The sequence below is a fragment of the Zonotrichia leucophrys genome, chromosome 10 (assembly GCF_028769735.1).
Source record: "Zonotrichia leucophrys gambelii isolate GWCS_2022_RI chromosome 10, RI_Zleu_2.0, whole genome shotgun sequence".
In the NCBI taxonomy this organism is placed as follows: Eukaryota; Metazoa; Chordata; class Aves; order Passeriformes; family Passerellidae; genus Zonotrichia; species Zonotrichia leucophrys.
This window is the reverse complement of record NC_088180.1, coordinates 11,314,561-11,337,038: the sequence shown is the minus strand read 5'-3', so window position 1 is coordinate 11,337,038 and position 22,478 is coordinate 11,314,561. Positions and strand designations below refer to the sequence as shown.

The following is a 22,478-nucleotide window of genomic DNA, read 5'->3' as shown; positions in this document are numbered from 1 at the left end:
CCCCATTATCACCCTGATATTTTCCATTTTTCTAAAAATTTTTTTGGCTTAGCTTTCTTCATTTGAGGCCAGAAACAAAGAGGGTCAGCTTCCACCCTATGAGATCATGCAAGAGTTTGAGGTCTGGAGTTTGAGTTCTGTTGCAGATTCAGCTGCAGAATCAGGCTGTTCCTCCAGCTCTGCAGGCTGAATGCCTGGCCAGCAGGGTAATCCAAAATCCAAAATGTCATTATATAAGAAAACCTGCCTCAAAATAACTGGAAGCAGAACAACATTCAATGGCTTTAAATGCAGGATTGCAGATGCTACAAAGAAAATAAATCTGTATAAACTCTGTGTTGCACCTGACCTATGACCAGCATGTATTTCCTCTTTTTCACTTATTCAACATGTGGTTTGAATGAAAAACAAATGCTGGATCATCATCACCACCAGGGACTGAGAAAAGGGATGGGTCCATTTTATTCTGATCTTCTCCAGCTGGTAAAATGAAAATGATTTAGAATGGGAGGTGAACAGCTTCTTTGCACAGTGTAATGTGAACCAGAGAAATAAAGTTACCAAATCTTACTTCAGATAGACTCACTCTTTTCTTAACACGTTCCTGTACTTTTACTGTCGTAAAGAAAAATTGAAGTGTTTTGCTCTTCTGTTTCACATTTGAAGGCAAAAATACATGAAATATAAGAGTCTGGTACCAGTAATACGCCAAAAATAAAAAGTTTTTATGAAAATCTGTTAGGCTTACAACCTGAGTGTTTTAATTGCTGAAGTGTGTGAGCTAGCAGAGAACTGTGTCCAGCCATGTTGAATCTATTTAATTAAAAGATTCTTATGAACAAATGTTGGAAAAAATCTATAAAGATTCTTGGATACTCTTTTTATACAACGTGATTACTAAGTAACTGCTAATGTGTTTTCTGAATAATTTTAGAGGTAACAGAACTAATTCCAAAGTACCACATGTCATCAATGGAAGAATTCCACTAAGTATGATGATACATAAATCTTAAAGTTATTGTCCAGACCACTGAAATTTGTTCTTTACTTGAGATCACAAATCTCAGATGTGTATCAATATGTTACTTGAACGGTCTTAGAAAAATCACTCAAAGATTAAGCCTTAAGAAAAGCCTGTGAGATAATGGTAAGTAAGACCTTCAGAGGTTGGTGGTTTGTGCTTTTAAAAGTAGGCCAAATGATGGTTGAGGGAGAATTATTACAGAGGTGGTGAAATATGAGATTTACTAAAGCTCTTCTTTTATTTAGTCCCTTCTCTGACTTGCCCTAGAAGATAAGAATACTAAATCAAGTATATACCTACCTGTACCACCAGATATTAGCATATGATAGAAGCTAAATGGTAAAAAGAGATAAGAACATCATGACTGAAATTTTCAAAAGGAGTAGGAGTTTTAAGACAAGTCTCAATTTACTTTTCACTTCTATGTCTTGCTGGTAACCACTACACCTTACACAATAATTTTGCTGCCTTTAAAGTATGCTTTTCCAGCTCAATTCAGCTATAAAGATCTGAACACATAAAAGATCAACTTCAAGGTATCTGTAATTAGTTCCTCTTGATGTAGAAAGATTTAGGCATTTAACGTTCTTTCAAGTTGAAAAAAAATGAGGCAGACACCACCACCACGCTGAAGTTTTTCAATCAGATAAGGGAATAATTTAGTTTGCAGTGTGAAAAATCAAACAAAGAAGAATGAAAGCTGTTTAAATTTTAACTTCTGCCACATTGTTACTAGCCTCAGCACATTAGTTCAGTCGATCTTTATCTTCTCTCACTGATGATATCACCACTTAGGAATCCCGGGCTGCTTAGGAATGGAGACTTGTCAGGCTTTGGGACTAACACCACAAGGAACTAAGGAAAGCAGAGAGCTGATGGTAATCTTCCCAGTAAGGCTCTGTCTCCACTGAAATCTATCATTTCTTATCAATGATACCTCCTTAGGAAGATTAGGACCTTACAATATATAAAGCTCCTGGTTTAAATGCTCCATGCACTTCTCTATGGAACAGTGAAAACCATGCAAGCTCCTCCGTAATTCATGTGAATTATGTAGGTGTGAGGCAAACATTTGTAAATCCACACAATCTGAAATCTCAAAGTGAGCATGTGCCTGTTGTTTCAACGGGATTGTACAAACACAATGACACCTCTACAATTTTCTTTGAGCAGTAATACAAATATTTTTATTGTGCCCTGTGAGGGACATTTAAAAAAAAAAATCTTTAAAATGTGATGGAAAAAAAATGTATGAGAAAACAAATTCACCTTAAAAGTATGATTGGCTCTAGATGTTTCCAGTTCATTCTTGAAGTAAACAGGCTAAAGGTCAACCAAAACAAACAGAAGAACGAACTATATTTGCCAAATAATATTAAATTAATAAAAAAATCTAGGAAAATGCTTCCATATCAATCATCATTCTTCCTCAAATCTATGCAAATAATTTTCCTTCTACCAGTATGCAGATGAAGATTATAAAACATTATACCATTAGCACACTATTACCTACTGGGTGACTATCATTGGTTCTCTGTAGCCAGAAAAACTTTAAGCATCAGCCTCCAGCCTTTCATTACTGTCTCTAATTAAAAAAAAAAAAGGAAAAGAGGGATTTTGAAAAGAAAAAGTGGCTTTTGGTAGGATTAAACTCAATTACAATAGTATGCCTTTTACATTTGAGGAATCTTAAAAGGTTTTACTAATCACTGAGATTATATGACTAACTGCAGGGACAAGTAACTACTATGGCTTAAGAATAACTTGTATTATACATTTATCACCTCAGATTTTAAGCATGTTTCTCTTGTGTCTCATGGGCACTGCTGAGAGACATCTGAGGGCAGAATTTGACCTTTCTATATTAGAAACTGTTTCTAGAAGAGAAGGGAATGTAAGTCAAGACACAGATCACATTCTAGTTGAGATTTCATCAACTTTTTCCATAATACACACCACATGTTAGCACAGATTGCTGGTGAGCCTCCTCATCTCTAATTGTGCACTTCCCCCTCAATTCTTACTTGTTTCTAGGCAAGTGAAATTGTTTGTATGGAAAAAAGAATATTGTAAGGTATGTGTATGGTTTCAGCAGCTCTCAGATCAAATCATTTTACAGAAAATTTAATTAAACATTTCTTTTTCTGCTTTCCCAATTTTTTTTCTGAACTGAATCTCTAAAAATCAGCAGTATCCAATAGACTGTAGAACCATTTGCCCCAGCTTCTTCCTGAGTTTCAAAAACACAAGTTCTACCTGAGTATGCACTGGAGATTTACATGAATTCAGTTTCTCAGTACCAAAGTGTTCAGGTGTAATTATTATAAAATTTTACTTTTCAGTTCACAGCAGTCAAGGGGAAATTGAGCCTAACTTTCTGATCAGATGAGAGAAAATTCAGCCATATTACAAATAATGCTAGAACAAAACTCCCTCTCCCCAAGGGGCAGGATTGTGGTAAGACACTGAATGCAATAAGCAGCTTTAGACACAAGAAGCAACTCAGTACTTTACTACTGAATCCTCAGGAAGTGAAAGATGAAACAGTGCTGGAGCACCCCACTGAGTTCTTTCAGGAAAAAAACAGCAGTTCAAAGAACAAAGCTGTCTGCTTTCAGACAGGAGAGCAAGAATACACTCTAACAGCACGTTCCCCGAAAGTACCCCATTACTAGATTAGAGTTTCTAGAAGGATTGCAAACACACATAATGAGTAAACCAGCCTCACTTATCTTCTGCTGCGTATCTTTGGGAAAAAATACCATATATTTCATTAGTCCCTTAGACTGCATGATAACACACATTTCCCTAAGTGCTGATTGAGCTGACAATTCTAATTATTAACATTCTTATACTTCTTCAGATGAGACTATGAACAATTTCAAGGAAACTGTAAAAATATCCTTTACAATAAACAGTAACATCTTTAAAATATTACAGTGAATGGCTTGAGATCTACCTGCAATCAGTCTGTGTAACAAAGCTGACACCAAAGCTGAGTCAGAAATTCGCTTGCTAAAACACAAACTTACTTTAAAGTAAACAGAATTAAACCAAAATCTGTTAACATTCCAAATCCAACTTCTGGATTTACAAACAGTTGTAGTCAAGATGAAATATTGATTTCCTTAAGCTGCTTAATGAGACCAATAACTACAGAAGATGAAAGTATTTCAAATAATCATGTTTTTCTTACAGTACAGAATTATTTCATTTATCATGCCATACTAATTTTGGAGCTAAAGACTGAAGAAAATTATTCCAATTTTTCAACATTTATGTTTCAGTGTCATTTTAGCACAGAAACCTAGGAATTTCATACTCAGATCTGTAACAGGCCTGCATCCATCTTTATGTATTATGAAATCAATACACTTGTAGCTCCACAGAAAAAAAAAAAGAAAAAAGGAAAAAAAAATCTTTACTCCAATTAAAACTACTTTAACCTTTTAACTGTAAAGCATTTTTGATAAAGGCACTGAACAGTACCTTTTGTGGTTGTATAAAATGGTCAGTAGCTGTCCTCAGCAATATATATGCAATATATTTGCCTTAGCCCACACATTAAAATTCCTTTCCACACACCAGCTCAATGTGACATCACTTGAAAGCAGCAATCCTGAAGAACAGTAAATATGTGGACAGAGCTCTGTGCAATGTGACCACATAGGCACTGGAGCTCACTTCAGTTACAGCCTGTATGTCAAATCAGTGCTTCCATTACTGCATGTGGGAAGCATTTAGTGCCATACAAAACTCTGCAAGGGTTTCAGAAACACAAACCAAATTTTAGTTTTATAATTACTTTAAATTGATTATTTTCATTTGACCTGACAGCAACGCATCTGAATTTACAAAATTTTTAAAAAAATTTCTACCAGAACTTCAGCACCAATTGAGAAAGGTTGCTGTCCCAAACACATGGAATTTAGGAATAGTTGTTCAACATATTTACTTTGATAATCTACAAGTCTTTTGAAATGCTGATTTGTTCTTGAGAGTCTTTATTTAGTAATAGTAAATGTGCTTTTATAAATAAACAAATTAAATTGCATGGTGTATTGGAAAACAGATCAGCTGAACTCCTATGCAGCATCCTATGCAGGGAAAAAAATTGCCCAGCAATCCTCTAAGAAAAATCTTCTATTCAACATAGCTTTAACTACACTCTCTGAAAACTGTGTATCTTTCTGTGAAGATGAGAAATGATTCATGTGTAGCTCTGGAGGCCTCCCTGCATGTTCACACATGCTGGACATCCACTGCTGGTTCCTACTGGTAAAATTAGAAAACTATTAAACAAAAAAAAAAAATTAAACACCAAAACCCCACCACCACCACCACTCTCATCCATTAACAAAACAACAAAGCATTGAAGTGTTTGATAAAATACTTCAGACTTAGGCTTGTTATGAATATCTAAGTTTTTAAAAGGAACATACACCAAAAGATCCAAATTTCTTCCCTCAAGCTAGCAGAAGAAAAAGACCAATCTCCAGCAGTTATCTAGCAGAAGCACATTTGATATTGCTGTTTTACACTTTAAAAAGGAGAAAAAGTTATTTAAAACCAACTTCACTGGCTAGTTACATTAGAAAAAACTACAACAATCTTTTGCAGGACCACCATCAAAACGTTAGCTGTGCACACATACTCAGTTCCACAAACCTATTAAAAGAGGACTACGTGTTATAGGATCATGAAGAGAATAGATATCAGAAGTATTAATCAAAACAATCACTTCTCAATTTATTTCAATGTTTTTTTCAAATATTTCACCTGCATTGGAAGGCATGGATGTTCAGAAGGCAGAGGAGAGGGAGGCAGCAGCCTGAGGCTGGGAAGGGAAGCATGGAATCACTTGTGCTCTATCTGACTGAGCATGAAAACTGTTTAACATTAAAAGAAAGGAGATGGAGGCAAAGCCTTTCCACTTGAACATGTAGCAATGCTCAATATTTATTTCTAAGCAGACAATGGGAAGACAAAAACTCCCATACAAAATTTTACTATTTTTATGAGAGTACTAGAAGCAAGATGCAAATGAACTAAGATCTAAAATTCATTAGGGGTTTCAGCACGATAGGAAAACTTAATTCTTCCTAATTTCTTGATCAAATGCTTCCTGTAACAGAGCAAAATAATCTCAGCTAATAGATCAACATCATCAAATGAATTCTTCATAAATCAGACTAGTTATAGCATAATCTACAAACCATCCAAAGGGCAAATGCCATTTTAGGCTTTATTCAGTTCTTGCAATGCTTCCTGAAAATGGGCAGACTTCATGTATACACTGTTTTCTTAAACAGTAGATTTAAGAAGATTGTAAAATATAACTAACATCTGTTACTTTGCAGAATCAATTATAAGATGTTAAAATTAATTAAGCCTTCAGGCACTGATCTTGCAAAGAATTAATTTTAGAAGTCTTGGAAGTTTTGTCATGTTTGCCTAGAAAAAGCTACATGAACATATCCCTACAAATTCTGCATTACATATCCCAGGTACATGGGGAAATCAGAATCTACTACTAGAAGTGTCAGTTACAAAGGACAATGGCAGTTAGTTCAAAAGCTCATTAAATTTTGTCCATCCACGTGCTGATTTATGTTTAACTGTAGAATCCCAATATATGTGATTTCTATTTCATTACTTGAAGAAAAAACATAAGGCCTTTATCATCCAATACATCAGGTAAAAGCAAATACAGACTAACCAGTTGTGAGGATATTGCAGATAGCACAAGCAGCACACTGCCTACCAAATGTGTACAATATCCTGTGGGAAATGCCTGAGCCATTGACCATTTATCCTGTTAACTTGTAAGACATGCAAGTAACTAATTAAAATTCAATTTTCCAAGACCTGACCCAATGCCTAATGCTCTCTTTTAAAGGCAGCCTCCCCACCCCCAACACATCTGTCTGTAAGTGATTTATGCTGCCTGATTTTGCTGCCTTGGGAAATATGGCTTAGAGTCTTCCAAAGCACCATGAATAATGGACTGCTTCAGCCTGCATTATACAGAAATTGATGTTTACTTTAAATACAGTAATTTTCAAGATGGATAAAGAAGAATATAAAATTTCACTTCACGCTAAAAGAAACCTTGAAGTAGCTCATTTGTAGTTACACAAGCAGTAATATTTTGGGAAATAATTAATCAGAAGGATTCTAACCAAATAAAGCACCTTTCAAATGTCTCAGATTTGGACTATTTGACATAACGGGTGTAAAACAGATGGCATTAGAGGGAACAGGGATGTCTTAAATACACTTGTTATATCAGCAGCCTAGGAAGTTATTGATAATGAGCTATTTATCACAGGCTCCAGTTTAATAGCTAAACTAATTAAAAAATAAACAGAAAATGCATTCAAATTGTAAAAAAAAAAGAACAGAAAATGTTGCTGCCACATGAAAAACCTGTTATGGGGCCATTAATATTGACTTCAGATTGAAAATAATTCTTATTTTTTCATAAAATTATATTTAAACAATGTATTTTAAAACTCAGCTTAATGTTAAGTAGTACTGCCAGTCTGCCTCTGAGTAAACTAAGCATACCAAAATCAAGTATATTTAAAATGTAAAAAACCCCTAAAAGTTAGGAATGCTATTTATCCTCCTTATCCCTCCAAACCTTTTTCCCCCAAAGGAAAGAAGACTGTAATTTTCACCCTAATTTCTGATTACTTCAGTTAATGTATCATCGAGAGTTATTACTGTAATTTGCAGTCTGCATAATTTTGACTTCCTAAAATATTGCAACATATTAACTTCCATTAGCTCTAGGACAAGAAAAAAATGGGAAAGAAACAGAGATCATTCCTAAGGTATGAGAATTCTTAGGACTAGTGCAGAGGACCACATTATTAAACTGAGCTTTAAAACATTCCTCTATTTTAAAATGAAGATATTGAATAGAACTAATCTTGATTTTTAATGCCTTGTTGCTAAAAAACCCAAACCCCCACAAAACAACTAATAAAATTTGATTTTATTTTTATCACATGAGTCTATATGCATTGAGAACATCCCCAACACTGCTGTCCTCATTTGCTACAAACAGGCACAAGCCTCAAAGTGTCAAAAGACACCAGGGAGAGAGCTTGGAGCTTTAACACCACAACATGTGGAAAACCCTGTGTTTTAATTCCCTTTCTTACAGGAATACCACCAGTAACTGATCAATTCATTTGCATTCAAGGATAAAAGGAAAAGAGACCCCACCCCAAAAGGCAGTCTGAGAACCCCATCTCAAACACAGCTGGGATGACCCACAGCCAGCTGTGCCCTAAAACACCAAGCCTGTCCCCACTTCTGGCTCCCCAGCACCAGCATTTATCAGACTCTCAGTGAGACAATTCAGGATACTAAATAAACAGAGTAAAACTAATCTAATAAAAAGCAAATTTCCCTCTCACCCAATTTGCACTCCCTCAACTCTCAATGCATTAAGAGGCTGCTTCTGACATTTTATCCAAGAACAGGCAACTCAACAAATTAATCCTAGTGAAACCCCAATGGCATGATGACCCCAACCACAACACCAGGTTAAACAACCAGCATCTCCAAAAACCTGTTAGAGATCTTGTCTCTCTTTCTCATCTATGTAGACGGAGCAGTTTAACACCTCTAGGCTGTCAAAAAAGTTTATTTGTGTCCATGCCCCACCTCTGTGCCCTCCCAGAGGAGGCCAGGCTGGCTGACACTGTGCTGCCTAAGCAGCAGAGCCCACAGATGAGGTATCCAGTGTCACCCAAGGCAGCAGCAGGGCTCACATGCTGCTTCAAGACAAAGCAAAACCTTAAAACACACAGAAAAAAAACCCAAAAAACAAGTCAGCTGCTTTTCTGAACAGAAGAAATGTGGCCATTTGCCACTGCTCTGTATCAGTTTAAAAACCTTGGATCAGTTCCAGGTAGACAAACCTTTTTTTACTAAAAATGAGAGGCATTTCTGCTAAAAATGCCTGAGCACTGAAATGACTCTTTTTGGTTGAGAGGCAAGGCTTTCAACACAGTATGTCATACTTCCTGATGGCACTGTGGACACAAAAGAATCTGTTAAAAATGGAGTATGTTTTTAGTCCCATTTCCAAAGTAAACGCAACTCCTGTAAACACAGGCTCCCCTCAACAACTTCTAAACATGTTCCCAACTTCCACTAAGCTCACCAGCGAGAGAGAGCAGAGGGTTCAGGTGTAATTAAGTTTCCACAAGTTATGTAAAATCGTTGGCTAAGTACTGAAGGGAGACCAAAATTGGTGATCTCACTGCAGAAAGGGCAGGCAAACACGATCATTGTATGTCCTGCCTGCAGCAGCTGCCTGGCGACCAGCATGCGCAGCCCCGCGGCCAACTGGGACACAACTGCAGCAGAGAGGGGAGCTGAGGATTTTAAGGACATCAGTCCACAGGAATCCAGGCTTTGTTAGTAACACTGCTCAGAGAACTTTCTTTTTGAACATCACAAAACAATTATTCTTTTGTGCAAAAGCTCCGAAAAATATAACCATCGGGATTCCAGACGTTTTACAGCCCATTCTGAGAGCTTCTCAACCACGTGTGCTTTCAACTGCCTGGTCCTCATCAGCTCCAGCAGGCTAAAGAGTGGGGATTGGGCATGAATGTCTTTGTGTAAGTGCAATAAGTGATGGAACAAGAACTACCAGCAGGTTGCATTTTCATTTACAGTAACGAGTTCACAGCCATGCAGCTCACACCAGTTGGTGACCCAATACTTCAATATTGTACAAATCTTAACATATGACACTTGGAAAACATCAAGCCTTTGGATGAATATTAGTTGCTCAATATTATGTTTCAGAAACACAGTCACTGAAACAGACTTGTATCAAAGCTGGCATTTCATTGAAGCTTAAAATGTCAGTAACAGACTGACTGACTAATGTCCCATACATTAACTTAAACAACTGTAAAACTTACACACTCAGAGTGGAGCTTTTCTATTTTCCCACCAGTACACTGTCTCAGCACAGGTCTGGCTACATTCAAGACAATATGAGTGCACTTAAACCAACATCAAGAGTCTTAGAAAAAAACTTCCCAACTTCCAGTTTATTGGGATGACCAAAATTACTTCTATTCTGTCGGAAAAACCTTGACTCTCATCACAGCTGGGGTCCTTACACTCCCTGCAGTTTTCCTACTGCAATCTCACTGTTTTTACACAGACAAGGACCAGAAGCAAAGACTGCAATATAAAATTCTCTCCACCAAATTAGGTGAATTATCAACCAAAACATACATGGAGGTTACCAAATGTAAAACCTCACAAAAAACCATTAGCTACAGTCCATGACAGTCACGACAGAGGAGCAGCCTTGGAAAATGAAACTTCTAATTTTTAAAAATCACTCTTGAATTTTACCCCTATACATAACAGATCCCACTGGAGGGAATTAGGTAGTAGGAAGCAAGAAAGTTTAGAAAAGAACCATACTTCTTTAAGTCTTAATTAGATGCAAAAAGATATCTAAATTTGGTTCCAGGCATTAATGACAAAATTTAAAATACAATCAAAGTAAGGTGAGCAAGTGTTCTGCATCTTAAGGCAACTCAATGTTTACAGCCCTTCAAACATTATTTCCTGTCTATGACTGGAATTTAACAATTCTTTATACATAATGTTCTCACCCATTCAGATTGTGAAACATGTAAAACTAGAAGTACTATCTAGGCTTGCTCTTTTCAAACCATACCATTTTGACCAGGAAATTGCAATAGTTTTACTAGGTAAATATAAATGGAGTTGAAACTTACACTGCTTGGTTTGCAGAATACTTCTAGTAAATATCAGCTTTTCCCATTATTTACTAAATTAAAAAGCACTACAAACAATCTAAACTTTGAACCTAAACTATCCAGTGCTGCCCCTTTAACAGTGTTGTTTAGCAGTGCTCCACAGTTTGACATCAGTTGATAATCCTAAATATAGCTGTGCCTTAAGTCCCCCCCACAGTTCACAGCCCAGACAAAGCCAGCTCCATGACTCACAGCCTGACACAGGCCAAACAACCTCACAACACTTCTGCAGTTTCAGCTGAGACACCAACAACATCCAAATCTGGGATAATATTTAGAAAATAAGTCATTGAAACACAGCCTTTGTTAACAGGCTCTTGACTTTTGAACCTTGCTGTTTGTTACACAGGATTGTGATTCTCTGTGAATCATGTCCCTTCAGTGGGGTTATGTGCAAAAACAACTCCAAACTGGTCTTCCCCACTCTGACTCCCGTGCCCTCGGTGCAACCCTCACTGCTTTCTCTGAACTCCTTGAAGAAGCTCTGGTAACAACAGACAATGGAAGCAAAGCAGAAATATCCAAAGCAATAAATGAAGGCTTCTGCGGCCAAATGTGGAAGTGGAGGCATTTCACAGCCACAGATGTTATTTATTTATTTATTTATTGTAAGGACGCTGTGTATTACAGGGCTACCACACAGTAAGAGGAACACTTCTCCACACCAGGTGGGAAAGCAGGAATCCTGTTCCTCTCCCCCCTACACTTCACATTAGGAAGTGCTCCAGGAATTTAGAACACATTCAAGTAAATTACCCTCACAGTTTAGTGGTTTTGCATAAATAATGCCATTTAAAAGAAAAGCTTTTTCCGTCTGCTTAGGCTGTGGTTAACTAAAATATTCTCATATAGTCTTACTTTATTGACATGGGATAACTAAGGTAATAAAATTAAAAGCAGAGGTAGAATAACAGATAGAAATAGAGAGAGAAAGGTGGAATAGAAAGAGAAAACAAGAGGTTAACAGTAAGATTTGGGCTGGGGAGCTTAGGGGAAAAAGGGTCAATTTCAGAGCCACGTTAACACTCCAAAAACAGCTGAGGGAGGTCCAGCCTAATTTCTACAGTCCAGCTATTACTCTGAGCAGAAGGCAATTAGTGTAGCCATGAAAGTTAAAGAAACATTCAGAGAGGAGCTCCTTTTCTATAAAACAGTAGCTTTTCTCAGGACAAAGAAAGTGTCAAAAAGAAAAAAAAAGAAGCTGAACAAGACGTTCTCATGGCAGTGGCTTTACTTATCACTACACTGCCTCTGAAACCTGAACACTTCCAAGTGGAGCTAATAAGTAGGAACCATGCTGATTGCAGATTTTTGGCTCTCAGACTACTCAGTGAGATTAATTTAATTTAGAGTCAAAACATTTGTAGATTTTCTGCATGAAGAAATGTACATTAAAAACTATAATCCAAAGTTTCCACTACACTGACAGTACTGAGAATCCATATGAGACCTTCATCCAAAGCTGAAATAGCAGAACTTTTTGTATTGTATGAAAAACAGTGCCCTCTGGCTTCATGCTAAATGGGAGTAAGAAAACAGTTTAAGAATAAAACAAGATAACTGGTTCCTATAGCCAGTTCTTGTAAAAAACATGTAAATTACATGACAATTCTCTAATTACCCAAATTTGTCAAGGAATCATCATAACTCAGATGCCCTGAATACTGAGATATTTCATATACAAATCAAAATATAATCCTTATCAGAGAGCTGTACATATGTTTCAAGAAACTGAAACTCAGTGGTTTCCACTGAGTTTCAGTTTCTTGAAACATATGTACAGCAAACCACTAAATTTGTTCTTTCAAACTGTTTTGTTCACAGGGTATTTGTTTAAAGTATAAAGATGGGGAAAAGCCTTATTCAATCAAATTTACATAAAGGAGTTTCAAATTTGCAGAACCTTAGAAAAGATTTTACACAGAAATAGAGAAGATTATATATTCACAAGAACTGTAAATCTTTTATTGCTAAACACATATAGAGAGCAACTTCCTGTGTACTAAAGGTGAAAATGGAAAGATTTTAAAGAAAATACTCAGAAGTGAGTAACTATGCAAAAGTAGTGACAAACTACATGTAATAATAAAGCCTACACTGCCTAGAAAAACCATGTTTATTTATCCATCACTTCAGGGCACAGAAACATTTTGAGACAACTAAAGTAACTTCTAGATCCAAGTTTCTCCTCCCCTGCCCAAAGTGCTACACATGGTAAATTGCAGAAGTATAAATACCATGAATGAGAATATTTTCTATCATTAATACAATAATTTGAGTTATTTGGGTTATGTTGGGAAAAGCACAGTGCTCAAGAGTGCAAAGAATAAAGAAGCAGGTCTGTAGTTGAGGCCTTGCAAGAGAGAAGCTGCGTTAGCAACAGAGGTGCACACACAGGTGAAATACATCTCTATGATACTAAAAACAATGTTTATCCACATGGATAACTTTAGGATTTAATGTCATCTTTTACAGCCTTTTGTATCTTTGCAACTGCACACTTGAGTAAAAGTCCAGCCTAAATGACACCTACAAGGCAGTATTCCAGTTATAATTTTATTTAGTTACCTGCCCCCAAGTATACCATGATTTGATACTGACAAATGTCTACATTTCACAACTACCTTTTAGTACATTAACTGACTACCTGTGCAAAGAAGATGCAACTTAATTCATCTGATGGAAATTGAATTTTATCTGCCAAAAACAGAGAAAGGAATAGCCAGATGATTAGAAGTACATACATCTTTTCAAAGATTTCAGGATTTGATTCATGTGCACCATCACAGTAGCAAGAGAGATGTATTTTCCATAAATAACACTGCAAAACCTCAAATTCTTTTAATACAGAACTTCTTTTCTGCATTGGTAATTGGACACATTCTTAAACAGATTTGATTTATGGTGTCTTTTTCATGTCTGAATGACTACACATGAATTTACATGCAGAAAGGCATGTATTTTCAAACCCATTTGTGCTTAAAGCAATTATTTTGCACCTACTTCTGAAATGACACTGAATACTCTGTTTGAATTTTAGAAATCCATGGTCACATTAAATAAAGGAAATGTTCCTTCAAAACAGCTTTCTCAAAGTTTGAGTTCTATGGCAACAACTTCTGGAAAGGCAATTCTCTAGCATATTTAATTCAGAAGGAAGAAAAGCCTAATGCCATTTTGTACAGGGGGATAAAAGTTTCAATTATATAGTCTAAATACAGAGCCTTCTTAAATCAGGTAATTTACACCTCTGTTAAAAACTGAGCCTCAAACACTAACTCCTCAAGTGAGGCCTGTTTGCTGAGTCTCTCAGACATTGGCTCCAATGCCCTGATGTCCAAACTGATGTTTCCCACTCTTGATCCAGCATTTCATAGCTGCACTTACAGGCAGGATTTTCTTAGAAATGGAATGCTATTAACTTTGAGAACAAAACTGAAGTCACTGTGGTTCCTCTGTTATAATTCTTCATTGAGTAATGGACGCTAAAGTCTCTTTAGAGATTTTCCACCAATCAAGGCAAGTTGGATGGTTTCCCTTAGAACCACATCAGAGGAAAGAAGGGAGCAAACAGCTAACTACAGATACCTACTAAAAAATGCTGACATTCTAGTTTTAGAGAGGATACTGCCTTTAAAAATATACAACACAAAGAAAAAAAAACATGCTCCAAGCAATTTTTATAAGCAGACTAAGGGGCATAGCATTCGGTCTCCTCAAATGAAAACATGAGGTCATTTCCCCAAATTATCACTGACGTATCTCAGTGTGCTGTAAAAATCCCAAATGCAACACTGCAGATGTGAGCTGAACAAATAACCTCAAACTTCACCTTAAGACTTCTTTTACTATTTTACATTGATGATAATTTATATTAACTACTGTAACTTCTTCTCTTCATACAGTATTAGAAAAGAGGTTCATTAGCCAAGTAATAAATACAGATATTTCTGTAGATAACTGTTCTCCCTTTATTTTTACACACACTTTCACAGAGGAAAAGACTGAAAATAGTACACTGATGCTGACTTAAAGACAGCAAGGTGTGAAATACTGGGGGAAATCCCTGCATTCTCATTTTAAAGAGACTTGCAAAATTACACCCATCCAAGCACTCAGAGAAGATTTGGAGGTTTTGGAGATAAGCCAAGTAGTACCTGTAACCTAAAGCCAGTTAGCTACTGAAAAGCTGAGTGACACTTGCCCAGGGGCAGTGACTGCAAGGTCAATTGTCCACTCTGACACAGGAGGAGTCAGCCCCTCTACCACGGGCCCTGAATTCTGAACAATGAAGAGCAGTGTGATAACAGGCACTGGACAAATTCGAAGTCTCATGACCAAGAATCATTTATTTTTGCAATAAACTCTGGGGTGATAAACAGACAAGTGCCTGCACCTCAGAGCCTGTGCCCACTCTATTTCTGGATGTTTATATTAAGGAGCTGCAGAGCATGTGCCTGCTGCTGTGCTCTGAGCTCCTCCAGGCAGCAGTGCTATGAAATTGTCTCAGTTCTTGTTAGCCCCACTGCTGCCCACAGGCACACAAGCAGCAACAACCAACACCGACAAGTCTGGGCAGTTTTCCTTCTGGTATTATTTGGGAAACCTCAAGCAGCAGCAAGAAGCTGTGTGCATACAAACCCCAAAGAATCAGGAGTGCTTGCCTCACGTTTGAGAAATTACATAGAAATCTAATTTCCATTCACACAAAAGCTCGGTTTTTACAGATTATAAAAATTAAAAGCTGCTATAAAACTGACATAGAATGTTTCTTTCATTCTCTTCCTTCCTCAAAAACTTAATCATTTGCATTTTTTGACATTATAATCCAGCAGGGGTCAAGAGCAAATTTACAGGCATTGTTAGAGATGAATGTATTATGACTTTAGCTTAAATAGTCTTATACAGTTCAAATTTCAAACTATGATTTAAAAACCCCTTGTACTTTAGTGGCAAGACCAAAAACATTTTTAAGATCTCATAATCAACTTCTGAAAATTAGAGTAGAGAACATTCCAGAAGCACTAGAGAATTTAGAAGTGTTTCTCCTCAGAAAGGATTACTACACTTATGATTTCCTTTTATAGTCTTAATAAGCTTCAGTCAGAAAAACAGAAAAAATACTCAAAAAGCAATTTAAATTCTCAAAAAAACTCAACCAAAAAGACCCACCAAAAACCCACTCAACAAAAAGGGCTTTATAAGGAAACTATTAACCATTCAAAGTATGCTTCAAAAAAAAAAAATTAGCTGAGTTAATAAGGACACATGTCAGTGCTATAACTCTGAGCTAAGACATGGCATATTTTTTCCCTCTCAAGTGATATCTTGATATTGATTGGAAAACAAGGTAATGAATCCCTTATTTCCTTTGCAACAAAATTTGTCAAGTCAAAGCCCTCAAAGTAAACCACATGGAATGATAAGGCAAACAGGGCAAAGGAATCTCAGCAGATCATCAGCAAAATACACTTCTAATTTCATTTGGTGCTAGTTCATTAGCTGTGCACTATGTCATGCTATGTTGCCCTCTAAGCAATACAAATTTCTCAGCCTGCCTTGTTAGAAAAGCAAAGAGCAGGAACTGCAAAGGGACTAAATCCACTACAGCAAAAATAGAGTTAAAGAAAATGGTTTCAGTTTCCAGCTCTGAAAGAGGCCAAGCAACAGATTAACTATTATGTCTTTAGCTCAAAGAAACAAATTGAACATATTCAATTTTTTCAACAATTTAACTATTATTAAAACACTAACTGGGTAGGAAAATAATATAAATATTATGATGTCAGGTAAATGCAACAGTCCATGGAGATCAAATGTCAGTCAACAACAAAATCTATTAAATTATATACCTTTTCCTCAACAGGGCTGTATTACTAAGAACAAGCTAAAAATGCTATTTTTAGCCTTAGAAGGCTATTTTCTAGACATTATAAGATGGCAGTTAGAGATAAAAATTGTAAGTATTCCAAAACGGAAGACAAAGATTTGAGTTTTCTTTGTTTCATTCAGTATTTTGGGCTAAATTCAGTAATATTCTGGAGGAAGACTGCCCTCCTGTGTTCACTCACCACAGCAGGCTGGGCTCAGACAGCCCCTGCAGCTGGAATCACTTCAAGCTGCCCATTTTATTTATTTAATTTTTTTAATTTTAAATAATCACATTACTGATTCAGAGAGTGAAATTAGCCCACCAAATGTTTGCACAGAAATACAAGGCTGGTGAACAGCAGGCCTGTTCCTAGTGCTCTCACAGAAGGTGGCAATGCCTGCTAGCTGGCACCAGGCCTAGAAAGCCATTCTGGGCCTTTAAAATGGCATTGCTGCTTGCAGCTGCTCTTTGCTCTTAACAGAGACTGCTTATTAAAAGCCCCTAAATTGTTCAATGAAGTCCTAAAGGAATAAAATGCTTGTTAGACACCATGTAATGAGGTTAGCTGTACTCCTTCACACCAGCTCTTCATGCTACTGCAGTTCTATGGCACCTATCTTCAGAAAGGTACCAAAAAATCCAGAGGAATGAATCCATCATCACCCACATTTCCTGCACCACATTGTTCCCATGTCAAGAATCCTGTGAGTGCTTTATAAATAATTAGAACATGAAAGAACACTGCATGGGAAAACGAGCATTTTAGAAATGGAAACACCAAGGTACACAACAGTGTGTCATGTAGGAAGTCTGACAGTGAGCTGGCAACAGGAGGGACTTCCAGATTGCTGCTTTTAACAATGTCATTTGAGAAGTTAAAAAACAAAATGCTCCTAATTTGGTAGAACTCTTGATATTCACATAGCTAACTGCATTTGAGAACATTCAGGAAATCATCTAGCCTCCTATGAGCCCTACACTAAAGCACTACAAATCTAGTGGCAAGGGAAAAGCTTTGCTTTTAACAGTATTCAACAAGACACAAAAAGCACTTCAATAGTTGTACAGGCAGCCCTAAGAAAAACCTAGGTGTTGTACACTAGCAAACACAAGTCCATTGTTAGGGTACCTGTGGAGAAAAAGCAGCACACAGATCAATAATTTCAGATGCTTGTCATTCTGAGCTTGTGTGTGTGTGCATGTACAACGTGCCTTGAGATAAACTCTACTCCAATTAACAAAAATGTATCACTGAATGATCCTTCAATGATTCATTCAGGAAAAACACGAGACTGAGCCAATTTAAAAAAAATCCCACATCCATTTACACAAGTATCTAAACCAGTGATTTCAAATGTGTATTTTTTTTACATCAGCACTTGTTTACCATTCTTAGCAATTATAATCAATATCTCAATGGTATGAGAATCTTAAGCCCTTCATCTGTGCATGATATGATCACAAAAAAACTACTGCCTCTTTTCCCTTATTTTTTAAATACTTCTTTACCTCCAACAACCCATTTTTGCAGAGAACAAAAAAGGTATTTTGTTTTCAATTAAAGGAAACAAGAATAATTTTTAAAAGGGAGGGAGAAAAAAAGAAGCTATTATTCTGTGCATCTGGAGGGCATGCACTTGTTAAATCTTTACTTATGAGCCCAAATTACTTTTTCCTCACATACTGCCTCATGATTATTCCTTTGTCACTCTGGGGATCACTCAGTTCTTTTTATAGTCTTCAACCAGAAGAATTTCACAACAATTGTTGCAAAGTGATGCTTTTCCTGTAATTGTACTTTTTCTTTGACTGGTTCAAGCAAATAAATAAAGTAAACAAATAAATAAATGTATTTATATACATAAAGGGAAGAGAGTCTTACATGGGAACAAGTAAATCAACCATCCCATCTTCTGGCATTCCCTGTAATTCAGACTTATTAATAGTTCAAGACACTGGTGTAAGACAGTTTTAATTTAGACAAATATTCTTAACATAGAAACATAATTGAAATTATTTAAAACTTGCATTTAATAATCTCCTTTGTGGAGCTTTCAACACTGTTTCAATTTAAGTTATTGTTTTACCTCATGGTAAATTTCCTTCATAGAAAGACATAGTAAGTACTGCTTTCCCACAACCTTCATTAATAAAAAAATGAAAAAGAAAAATTGTTTATGGTAGTGTTAATTCTTCTATTTGTGTACCTGCATTATCAGTCTCTACAGCTTGGTAAACAATACCTAACAATACTTAGCAAACAGAAGGAACATCTAAACTAAATCAATTACTGTATTCTAACTAACCATTTCTAATTTTCCTTTTCAGAAGAGAAACCAAGCACTACAAGGACAGCTGTGATAATCAAATTAGAGAGCAGTGGATTTCAGGCTACAGCCAGGGTTCACCTCCTGTCTAACACAGCCCCTCTGGAGATATCTGCATGGAGCAGGAACCTCAGTGCCACTGATATTCCCAAGGGAAGTGTCCCAGCAAGAACCTAAGCTACTAAAACACTCACTAAACTAAAGAATCTAAAACCTCTGGATAGCCAGATGATTGCCTACATCAAGCTCCTTTCTCTATTTTTGCTGTAGGAAAGAAGGACAAGCCTTTAAGGAGCATGGGACAGCTAGAATGGCTTGCTGTTTGCACAGATGATATTATAGAAACAAAGACCAGTGTTAGTGTCTCTAAGACAAACACACTATGCTTCACTGCCCTTTCTGCTTGGAGTGTTCTGCAATCTCAGATTTTCATCAATTAAAAGGAGAGTAGTATTTTAAGGAACTGTTAATATTAGTCTCTTTTTAATTGAGCAGAAGGAATAAGGGATTACATCTTCCCATCTTCAGTTAAATGACCTCTGTATCAAGCTTTGTCTTTGATCACTAAACCTTTCCATAAGCCAGTATAAAGGATGAAAAGGCTACTTACTAGAACCAAGCAGATCCTCCCTTGTAAGAAAGAACAAATAAATAATAGCAAAAACCCCCAAATCCTGCAGAAAAAAACCTGAAAAAAATCTATATCATGAGGCTTAAAGTGGAAATAGGCAGTCATGATTAACTGTGTATTCCTTATGGCAATAACTTAATTATACAGAGTGAAACCACAGAGCTTTCAGAAAAGCTTCCTTAATTTACTGGATAATCCACAAGCAATTTCCTTATATGGCTGGAGAGAAATCACTGCTGTGTGCACTAAAGCTGCAAGACAAATGGCCTTACAAACAGAAATCACTGTTGCTAACTGGAATAATAAAAGTCTTGCATCACCATTGTTACACATGCCTTTCATATAAATGCATTGCATATTCTTCTGAGTGTGATAAATCATCATCAAATCATTAAACAGCTTACTGACTTTATGTAAATTAACAGTGCAGCCTTACAGGGAAATGGGAGAAATAAAGGAAAGGAATTTAGGATTTTTAGTCTAAAAAAATCTTTAAAATTACATTAGGTTTAAAAACCCAACATACAGACTTGAGTTTATATGCTTCAGGTAAAAATGAAAACCTGCTTTGATCACTTTACAATGATGTGATGATAAAAGATGAAATACCTAAGATTGTCTGTGAATTTTGATCTTAAAATTCTAATGAATTCCTCTAAATATGACCATTTAGAACTCTTACTACTCAAGCAAACTGCTTTTCTTTATGGAAAAGTGAGACCTCACTGAAGAGCAGCCTTCAGCACTGGACTACCAACTAATTCCGGTAGAATCTGATGGTTACAAAAACCTTTGTTAAAATTTGGTGCAACTCTTAGCACCAAAGATACAAGAAAATCCTCACAATATATTTTTCTCTGCTGGAGGCAGCTCCAAGAGTATTTACTGTTTGCTATGCACAAAGACCACATCCTTTTATCTTTACTGCAAAGTGTTTTGGGATGGGTTTCCCTATTTTTTTCCAAACTCAATCATTTTTTGAAGTAAACAGACCATATACTTAATATATTTATCTCACTCAGCCACACTCACTTACTGTTTTCATGCTGCAAATAGTCAACTAGAATCACACCACAGTAAGGTATAATTCAGAATTTTAAAATATTAAGCTTCCAAATAAAAGTAATTCACCAGCTGCTTATGTTCTGAATGCTAGACCCATGATAAAAGAGACAAAGCATGGTTAGCTGCCTAAATTAAAATATTTCAACCCTTACAGAGTACACCTATTTTTCATTTACTGAATATATCCATCATAAATTTCTACAAATCAGGCAGTACTCATTCTAGAGCAAAGCAGCTCAGAATCTGGCACAAAAGAGCATAACTCAATGGTTAGGTTGACTTTTACAACTTTGTCCATAGAGAAAGTGAAAAAATTGCCACAGCCATAAAAGAAGTAATTTTTAGCACCAGGGTTCAAACAGACCCATAAATAAAACTACACTCATCCACATCACTAGTAAAGTCACATTAAAGAATTTCCACTGTTGGGAAAATATCATAAATAATCCTTGCAATCTATGAAATATGGAAATTTACTACTGCCTTTGGCAATTCCTGGCAGTAATGCTTACCTGGCAATCATCCAGCTTGAAGATAACAGCCTAATGTAATCTTTTCTCCTATTCAAAGTGTACAGAAATCCCAATTTAATTAGACTGCCTTCCCTTTTTGCACATACAACATGCCTGGAAATATTCATGGATTTAAGGTTTCATATTTATTAATCATATTAAACCAACTTCAGTGTATTTTGGATGACATAAGGATTCAGGCTCTAGGATATTAAATCCTAATTCTTACCCAGAACATTTCCTGCAGGCACTTCCTCGAGATCTTCAAGCTCTCTTCCCATAAGTAAGTAGAGGTTCTCCAAAGTGCAGCACGTCATGTGAGGGACTGCTGGCAGACCATCAGTGGCAGAGCACTGGGATGACAGCTACACAGACACAAAACCAGCATTTGGACATTCATCACACAGCTCTGATAAAAACTTCTTCCACAAAACCTCCTCCCATTCCAAAGCTTAAAAATGCAATCCAAAGCATTTTCATCTCAAATCTCAAATGTTAGAAACCAACATAGAGTCCCAAAAATCCAGACTTGAGGCAAACATGTGAATGTTACCAAGAAGATAAAAATTAATGCTTTCTTTGGCAAATTTTAGGTGCGTACTACTTCTACCTCACTTTACCTTATCACTGAAAAAACAAATGTTTTGAAGTAAATTCAAAAGTAATGAACTTCTTTGATCAGAATCTCAAAACATCTAACACCAGTTTTTTCCAAAACTGTTGCGGACCTTCTCTTAAAAATTTGCTTTTTCTTTTACTTTTTTTTTTTTTAAACAAAATAAACACATCCTGGATTTACTGTTAGCTAATACAACACTGTACTTAAAACTATTTTGGAAATGTTATGGTTTATAATGAGTTTACAGACACAATCAGCTGTTAGCACAACTACCTAAATTCCTTTGATACTTTTTGGAATTATTAATTTGAACTTTTTTTCTCTTTTTTGAGAGAGACACATGTAAGAAGTTAAGTCATCAGTTTTTCAAAATAATCTCAAGTTACTGCAACAGTTCACAGTCAGCTCTTACCTTATGCAAAGACTCAGCAGGATCATATTTTGGTCCTAAAACATAGATTTTTTGCCCTCTTTTCACCACACCACTGAACACTCTAGCAAAAGCAATGAAATGCTCCTTGTTGTCTGCTTCCTGTTTCACTGCCTTTGAGGTCACATTGTCTCCTTCACCAGGGAGCTGCTGCTCTTCACCTGA

The 22,478-nt window shown here is 36.4% G+C and overlaps 1 protein-coding gene across 1 annotated transcript in view; it reads right to left on the bottom strand.

Moving 5' to 3' along the window:
* The window catches only part of EFL1 (elongation factor like GTPase 1), a 63,008-nt gene that overhangs the window by 21,710 nt on the left and 18,820 nt on the right, over window positions 1-22,478 (bottom strand). Inside the window, exons 14-15 of the mRNA XM_064722417.1 lie at window positions 22,296-22,474; window positions 21,494-21,629 (exon numbers count right to left, since the gene is read on the bottom strand). Of these exons, the coding sequence (XP_064578487.1) occupies window positions 21,494-21,629; window positions 22,296-22,474 (315 nt within the window). The remainder of the gene's footprint in view (window positions 1-21,493; window positions 21,630-22,295; window positions 22,475-22,478) is intronic.